Below are 9,283 nucleotides of genomic sequence, written 5' to 3' on the forward strand. Positions count from 1 at the left end.
TTTGAATTTGCTGCTTTTTTCACAATGGTACACTTCCCTCAGTCTTTCAGAGTTGTTTATATATTTCTAAAAGTTATTATGTATTTGCTATTTAGATCAGTTACTTAACATACTTAATTTATGATATGAGTATGAATTTTGTGTTGAGAATAAAACATAGTTTATATTCCTGAGGTCCTCATAAGCGCATGTTTTCTATATGGTCGTTTTAATTTGGATGATAATTTGTCTTGATGATTTTTTTGGCTTTTTCAAGTTAATCTTTTCCTCATTCTAGTCTTTTGATTTTTTCAAATTTTATCGAGGTAAAAATCATGTAACATAAAATTAACCATTTTAAGCTGAACAATTCAGTGTCATTTAGTATATACACATGTTGTACAACCACTATCTCTGTCTATTTCCAAAACATTTTCATTACACCAGAAGTAAACCCTGTTTAAGTGTTAAGTGTTTCCCCACAGCCTCTGGTAACCATCAGTCTGCTTTTTCTCTCAGTGGATTTAACCGTTCTGGCTATTTCATATAAAAAGAATCAGGCAATATGTGACTTTTCATGTTTGGCTTCTTTCATAATGTTTTTGAGGTTCATCCACATTGTAGCATCTATCAGTACTTCATTCCTTGTTATGGCTGAATAACGTTCCATTGTAGGTATATACCACTATTTGTTTATCCAGTCATCTGCCCATAGACATTTGAGCTTTTCCCACCCTTTGGGTATTGTGAATAATGTTGCTATGAATATGTGTGTACATGTATTTTTTTGTTTGAATACCAGTTTTCAGTTCTTTTGGGTATATACCTAGAGTGGAATTGCTATATATGTAAATTATAGCCATGCTAGTGAGTATGGAGTGTTATCTATGTAATCACCTTTACCTTTACCTTAACCAGAATTCTTTATTTCTTGATATAGCTTTGAGTTGCTATCTAGTTTCTTGTCTTTTCAGCCTGAGGGACTCCCTTTAGCATTTCTTGTAGGACGGGTCTGCTAGTAATGAATTTCCTTAGCTTTTGTTTATCTGAGAATGTCTTAATTTCTTCATTTTTGAAGGATACTTTTGCCACATACAGAATTTTTGGTTGACAGGTTTTTTTCTTTCAGCACTTGAAGTATCCTACTCACTTCTTGCCTCTGTGAGTTCTGATGAGAAATCAGCAGCTAATCTTAATTGGGGACCCCTTCTATGTGAAGAGCTGTTTCTCCTCTGCTGCTTTCAAGTATCTTTGGCTTTGGCTTTTGACACTTTGAATATGTGTCTTGGTGTGGGCGTTTTTGAATTTATCCTACTTGGACTTCATTGAGCTTCTCAGATGTGTAGACTCCCGTCTTTCCTCAAATTTGGTGTTTTCAACCATTATTTCTTTAAATATTCTTTTGACTCCTTTCTCTCTTTTCCTTGTGGAAGTCCCATAATGTATATATGATCTTGATGGTGTCCCCAGGTCCCTTAGGCTCTGTTCACTTTTCTTCATTCTTGTTTCTTTCTGTGCCTCAGACTGAATAATTTCAATTGTCCTCTCTTTAATTTCGTAGATTCTTTCTTCTCTCTGCCCAAATCTATTGTTGAAGTTCCCTAGTCAGCTTTTCATTTCAGTTATTGTACTTTTAAGCTCCACAATTTTTATTTGGTTCCTTTTACACTTTATGTCTCTTTATTGATATTCTCATTTTGTTCATACATGGTTTTCCTGATTCCCTTTAGTTCTTTGTCCATGGTTTCCTTTAGCTCTTTAAGCATATTTACAACAATTAATTTAAAATCGTTTTTTCTTTGATCCAATGTCTTGGCTTCTTTAGGGATGGCTTCTGTTGATTCTTTTTTTTTTTTTTTCCTGTGAATGGGCCATATTTTCCTGATTCTTTGTATGCACCATAATTTTTTGCTAAAAACTAGCCACTTTGAATATTATATGGTAACTCTGGAAATCAGATTCTCCCCTACGGTTGTCCATTTGCAAAATAGCTTGGATAAGTCACTCAACAAACAGAAAAGACTGTGTTCCTTGTCGTGTGCAGTCACTAAAGACTCTGTTCCTCTATCTTAGGGGTTAGCCAGAGAACTGACAGAGATTTCCTTAAATGCCTGAAGCCAAGAAGAAAAAAATATAGTACTGTCCCAGTCTTTGCAGTTAAGCTGTGAGCTGGAGCACTCCTTCAACACTAAGCCAGGCTACCTAAGCCCCTTTATTTACCTTCACCTCCTGCTTTCACAGAGCTCACATATCTGCCAGAGGTGGTAACCTAGGGTCCTCTCAGGTCTATTAAAGCATGTGTCAGTTCCTGGGTATGTCCAATTTCCCAAGTATATGCAATAGCCCTGGGAGCCCCTATTCTCCCAGTAACCATTCTCTTCAGCCTCCTCCTTCCCAGGCTTTTGGATTCTGTCTGCCACTTGTCTCCTCTGTCGTCCCTTGCCCCAGGCTGGCATAGAGTGTGTATGTCTTTAAATGTTTTGATAGATGTCACTGTCACCAGGAAAGCCATTCTAGTCCAAGGGGAAAAGGGTGAAACAAAAGTCAGCCTCTGTGCTGCTCCTTCAGGGAATCACCAGACAGGTCAAATCACATATCACGACAATTTGAGAACAAGGCACCCTTACTGAAAATCAGTTGACCATAGATATTTGGGTTTATTTCTGGACTCTCAGTATATTTGTATTTTTGATACTTTAAAGTCTTCAGATATTATCATCACTTTATTTTTAAAATTTAAAAATTTTAAATTTTAAAAATTTAAAATATTTTAAAATGTAAGCTACTTCTTTTTACTCCACTTCTAACGATTAGGACACACTCCATTCAAGTCCCAGTGGTTCATTACAGAAGTGATTCTGGGAATAGGAATGGGGAGGGAGAAGAAATGGCCATACCCCCTCTCTCTCTGCCACTTCCCCAGACTGTCTGTCCCTCACTTCTGTTAAGAATGGATTGCTTTAAATAATCGTCATCAAAATGAATGCCCTGTTTTTCAATTTACAATTCCATATTTACAAACACAAAGAGTTTAATCTGTACAAAACAATTATTGTATGGTTTTGAATTTGCCCTGTCTTTCCAAACATGAGATCCCCATTTTGAAAAATCCAAAGGTTCAGATGGAGAACATTGTATTCTGTCATTCTTCGATTTGCTTTTAATTTTAAGCTCCCTAAAAGTATTGACATTTTTGTTTACACTTTGTTTTAAAATATCCCATCCTCTTGTTTTTCACTTTTAGCAGCATTATCCTGTCACCCTGACACAGAGACTGTTGCTGGGACAGCTGGTCTAGCACAAACTGATACAGAACCAGAGCAGTGGCCAGTTTCCCTGGCAACAAGCTCTTCACATCAAGACAAACCCCTTCTGGCTTAGTCTCCCTGATTGAGTCAAACAGTCCTGTCAGGAAAACATGGCAGGGGGGATCAGGTCACAAAGCGGAATCCAGAGTTGGAATGGCCATAAATGAATGTAAGGAAAGAAAAAAGGAAAAAGTGAAGAGAAATGACAGTGATGATTCTCCTTGAAAGTAAAGAGGGGTTATAATTGAAGTGGAACTAATGTGTATTAAAATTTGGTATTATTATTTCAATAACAAATTGATAATATTATTTTGATAATAAATCACTTAATCTGTAGTTGGCTTATATGAAAATAGACTCTCTGGTTCTTTGCCCAGCTTCCCAGTGCCACCTTGTTAGCTTTCCTTCCCCTACTAACCCAGTAGTAAGGTCAGAATTTGTGAAGCCCAAGCTCTCAGCCCTCTTCTTGTTCTCTGTTTACTTTGTCTCTCAGTTTTGTTCATCTTGCTGAGGAGAACACATCAAGTAAATGCAGCCCTTTGTATCCAAATTCGTATTATCAGAGATACATTGTGCTTATTTCAAGTAACTTTCCTGTTTAATTGAAGTGATAGCAGTGGCAGTAATTTCAATTTATGTAAATGAAATTGCAGAGTCCTTTCCATAATCCTACCCCAAGCCCTGTGTTGGGCCTCCCAGAGCTCTGTGTACAGTCACTGTACTTCCTCCTGTTGTTCCGGCAGCCTTATCATGGCAGGAACAAGTAAAACTACACGACTGTTGTCTTATTAGACATTTTTATTTTGCATTGTCATTATAAAGACATTAATGACCTAATGCTGAAATATATTTAAGGAGAAATTCATGTACAGGAGAAACTGTTTTTAGAGGGGTTTTTTTTCTTCTTTTTTCTTAATGGTCATACTTACTTTTAAAGTTTAAAAAATTCAGGCCTGAAGTAAGAATTTTCAAAATGGAAACTTTTAAATTTATGTTTATTGTAGCATTTTTTTTTAACTTTGTGCTGATATGACAGTGTTTTAAAAATATTTTCACCTATCATTGCTAATAGTAGCAACATTACCCAGTGGAAAAAAATTGAGTGAATTTTACATTCCATTTGGAGAAAGAAGGTTTCAGAAGGTACCCTGGAAATATATACTTACAAGATATATTGCTGATGCTCAATCTATTTATTTCTAGTAAGTGTAGATATTTATTTAAATCAGTTTGACAATGCTAAATATATTTACATATATTTTCCCAATATAGGGCATTACATTTGATGAATTCAGGTCATTTTTCCAGTTTTTGAACAACCTAGAAGACTTTGCAATAGCCTTGAATATGTATAATTTTGCAAGTCGTTCTATAGGGCAAGGTAAGTAACAAACTTTCAAAAACTAAAAGCAAACCATATTCCTACATTGTTTCTAGTGGCTTTGACAACAAATTAACTAGATATATCATATTAGTCATCAATTTGCCTGGAAGTTTGGTGTGTACTTCAACAGGAAATTTGTTTTCCCTAAGCAAAGTTGAGGAAAATATGCTACATTTTTGTATTAAATTTATTACTGCCCTTCACTGCATATTATGGGAAAAGCTAATGATGTTTGTAAAGGTTTAAAGAGGAAGAAACCTCATGGCTGCTTGGTAACGTTGAGGGATATGTGTCTCCCTATAGAAGAGCCAGCTGGCCATGCCGAAAACATCATCAGGGTGATATTCATATGACTTGTTTGTATTACTGATTTTACCCACACTCTCTGCTAGCTCAGAAACCTGAATTTTGTCAACAGGGCCACCTCTTAGCTATGGACTTACATTAGCCAAGTTTTAAGAATGATATATAAAAATGACAGTCAATTTTGCTTGATTTACCAAAAAATACATCTGCCATAGAATTCTGAATGCTGTTGTCCTCAGGACCAGCTCATTCTTTCCCTGTAGGTAGACTAACAAGTCACGTCCTTTTCCCAGGATTCTGTGGCTATGACCACCTTCCCTTCCCTCGTGGCCATATTGTTTTTAAATATTCTTGCCATATGAGGACTTTCTGGTTATGTCTTTACGGTGATTTTACCCATGTCTGCCATAATCTAATAAGTGCTAATCCCCCAGTTCAATCTCAGAGGACAGTCTCGTTATTTTATTACCAAGTTCTAGGGAGAAGGCAAACCGGAGCCTCTAAGTGCTAATAATTCTCTTTCCCCAAAACACAGATAGTGAATCCCTCACATAGCTTCATTCACTTACTCGTTGAGGAAAAGAAACCTAAAAACTGAAAACTTTTCATATTTCACCCTTTGACTGGTCTAGATATTCAAATAAGGCATCTTCTTAACACATTTTAGTGTTTTAAAACCAAAACCTTTGGGAGCCCTCCCTTAACAGGCCAATGTTTTACTGCCATGGTAAACCTACTAATCAACCTTAAAAAGAAAAAAAGTCAGTATCTGCTTAGCTGGTTCAGAATGGAAAGTTGCTCTTTTACTTTGTGGAACTGAATGAAACGAAATGAAAAAAATCACTCTTGCAGGTGCTAGGAATAGATCTGTCTCTTTTATTTTTTTTTCTCTTGCCACTTCTAGCACCTTAATTCAGGTTATTACCTCTTAAAAATAACTATTGCTGTAGCCACCTCAGTGGTATTCCTGCCATTATCCACTCTCCTCTCCGATGTTTTCTAGACAACTCACAGAATAATCTTCCTAAAACAGATTAACCCTGACACACCTGCTATGGAAAACTCTTCAGTTCCCCAATTGCCTGTTGAAGATCCTACAGGTTCCTCACCTCAAAGTCCCCGAGCAGAGCTTCCCCAGCTCCTGGGTGTCCAGGCTGCTCATTTTCTGAACATGCCTTGTGCTCCTGTGCCCCACCCCACCTTTGTTCTTTCATGTCATCATCTGCCATTTCCTCTCATCTCTACAAGCTGAAATCCTTTATCCTTCAGGGCTGAACTCAGATACAAAGCGGCAGCCTTCCCTAATTGCTGTCTTCTCTCTCCTTTCCCTACTCCACGCTACCCCACAAGTAACCACTCATTTCCAAATTCTCATAGCGCTTTGTTGCTGCTTTCTGTGTGGTCCTGTGTAATGATTATTTGGGCAGGTGTGTCATCTCCCATCTGAACTGTAAGTTTCTTGAGAACTTATTCACCTTAATAACCTCTAAAGTGTCTGTGGTTGATAGTAGGCCCTTTTAATTAAAACCACAAAAAATTTCATGTTCCCTAAAAGATAGCATGATTAATGAAAAGTGATATGTTACATAAGATCATGACTCATGTTTAGAAAAAAAATCTTCTTTTATAACCTTGCTAGTAATTAACACATATTATAAAAATAATGTTAATGGTTTACTCCTTTTCTGTGTCATTTATCTAGATGAATTTAAACGTGCCGTCTATGTAGCCACTGGCGTCAGACTTTCACCACATTTAGTGAACACAGTCTTTAAGATTTTTGATGTTGACAAAGATGATCAATTAAGCTATAAAGAATTCATTGGAATTATGAAAGACAGACTCCATAGAGGATTCCGGGTAAACCTATAAATTTCAAGCCTATTGCTATCCTTTTTAAAAACTGAAAGAAAAAAATCCATCTAAGTTTCAGAAACAATTTATATAAGTTTTTAAGGATATAAACAGGAAATGTTATATTTGAAAAGAAAAAACATAAGGCCCTACCTATTGTCAAAAACAATTTGAAGAGATAAAAGGTAATGCTTTTTTAAATATAAAATCAGTGTGAATTTTAATAACTTATTTTCATATTCAATTAGTTTAATGTCTTCATCCCAGTTTGTGGGGGGGAAATGTTGCCAAATATTTTGATTCAGTCTGCACACTGGCTGTTTAAGACTTGCTAGTATACAAAGAAATATCACTATTTCTCATTTTATATGATGCAGATTTCCACTAGGCAACGTGAGGTTCTTAAGTCACTGCATATTCAGTACTTTTTATATGGAAAATGAGGTAAAAAATGTTTTTTTGTCTGTTGAACTATTCTTTCCTGTTAACATCTTATACTGCAAAATAATTACAAGAAATTCAGTGATTTTTCTCAGAAATATGTTTTAAAGAATGAAATGTAGCATAAATCAATAAATGTTTACACATTTAATGTATTTGGATGTGCCACAAATGGAAAAAGGAAAAAAAATGTATGATTAACAGCTAGAATATTCAGTCTTCCCTCTTTGGTAACAGTACCCCTGAGCATTATACATTTAAAAAGAAAAAATATATATATGTACAAAAAAATCAAGATTCATCTGAGACAATGTTTTTAAAGATTTTTAATGGATTCTTAAAATCCCAACTGTCTTGGTAAAGATACCGTGTACTTAACTGCCACCTTGTGGTTAGTTGTTAACATTTGCAGTGATGGGACAAATGCCTAAAAGGGCATGCGTTGAAAATCATTTTTTTCCTCAAATATTTTAGAATAGCAAGATCAAACTAAAATTTTGGGTTGGCCAAAAAGTTCGTTCAGGGTTTTTTGTAAGATGTTATGAAAACACGAACATACTTTTTGGCCACCCCAATATAAAACTATGCTATAAACCCCTGACACTGTATTTCTCTCTTAGATTTTATGTATTTTTATTTTTGCCTTATTTATTGAATATCTGTGACCCCATAACATTTTATTTACATTTGCACACTTTTAATCCTCTGTTCCACAGGGTTATAAAACGGTTCAGAAGTATCCCACTTTCAAATCCTGTCTGAAGAAGGAACTTCATAGCAGATAAGTATGTTAGCACCTCTGTTTGTCTAAATTTGTTCAGTAACAGTAAAAGAAGGGTCATAATTTATTTTTCTCTTACAACATTTAGGTAATAGCTGAAAGAAATAGAATTATAATTTATTTTTAATGTTTAGGTCACTAATTCAAGTTAAGAATTAGTCTTCTAATGATTTCATTTTAGACCATATAATTCAGTTTAAGAATAGTTATTATAACAAAGCATTAGTTTGCCACTATTAAGTTGTGATCTAAAAATGAACTGGAGTAAATACTCATCTGACTGGAATTCTCATGAATGTCGTGATTGAAAAAATTTCTGTTTAACCTGTAGTTTTTTTTTTTTTAAAGAAGTTTTTACTTATTTATTTATTTATTTATTTTTGGCTGTGTTGGGTCTTCGTTTCTGTACGAGGGCTTTCTCTAGTTGCGGCGAGCGGGGGCCGCTCTTCATCGCGGTGCGCGGGCCTGTCACCGTCGCGGCCTCTCTTGTTGCGGAGCACAGGCTCCAGACGCGTAGGCTCAGTAGTTGTGACTCATGGGCCTAGCCGCTGCGCGGCATGTGGGATCCTCGCAGACCAGGGCTCGAACCCGTGTCCCCTGCATTGGCAGGCAGATTCTCAACCACTGCGCCACCAGGGAAGCCCTAACCTGTAGTTTTGTATCTGAGCAGATACAATATAATGAATCCAGATTGCATTTTTATAATCTAGGATCACTAGCATCTAAGGGATATTTGTTACTATTTTTTAGGATCATGATTCCAAACATCTGCTACAATAATAGCAACTAAATTTTTTTAGAGTTATTTTGGGTGCCTGGCACTATACTAGGTATTCTTCTACATGTAGTATCTCATTTAATCCTTACAGATAGATATCCCATTTAACAGCAGAGAAAATAGGGACTTGGTGAGTCATTTACCCAAGATAACTTGCTAGTAAGTTGCAAACCAGGATTTGAGCAATTTGAGCCTCATTCTGTGTGATGACAAAACCATCTTAGTTATTATTTACTGCACCATCACCATAGAATGAAATAGTTGAGGAAGATACGGGAGATTTGTTCAGTTTGTATCAACCCAAAGAAGTATCTTATCTCAGACTTGTTGCTGATCTCCAAAATGAGAGATTTGTTTTTCCTTTTTTCTTTTTGTTTTTCTTTTTTCTTTTAAAAGTCAACTATAGCTATAAAATTTTGTTTGACTGTGGGTTCTGATTAGGTCTCTGCAGT

At 35.9% G+C, this 9,283-nt stretch overlaps 1 protein-coding gene across 9 annotated transcripts in view; it reads left to right on the top strand.

The window, feature by feature from the left end:
• The window catches only part of MICU3 (mitochondrial calcium uptake family member 3), a 117,355-nt gene that overhangs the window by 86,635 nt on the left and 21,437 nt on the right, over positions 1 to 9,283 (top strand). For 8 of the 9 annotated variants that reach the window (XR_014258265.1, XR_014258266.1, XR_014258267.1 and 5 more), the window contains 3 exons: positions 4,560 to 4,668; positions 6,680 to 6,837; positions 7,989 to 8,057. Coding sequence is in view for 5 of the 9 variants with exons in the window: in XM_082444508.1 (XP_082300634.1) it covers positions 4,560 to 4,668; positions 6,680 to 6,837; positions 7,989 to 8,057 (336 nt within the window). In the remaining 4 variants the exon portion in view is untranslated. Of the gene's footprint in view, positions 1 to 4,559; positions 4,669 to 6,679; positions 6,838 to 7,208; positions 7,276 to 7,988; positions 8,058 to 9,283 lie in introns of all 9 variants that reach the window. The other variant, XR_014258268.1, reaches the window with a different exon arrangement.

Source organism: Balaenoptera physalus, assembly GCF_965194825.1.
Source record: "Balaenoptera physalus genome assembly, chromosome: 21".
Taxonomy (NCBI): Eukaryota; Metazoa; Chordata; class Mammalia; order Artiodactyla; family Balaenopteridae; genus Balaenoptera; species Balaenoptera physalus.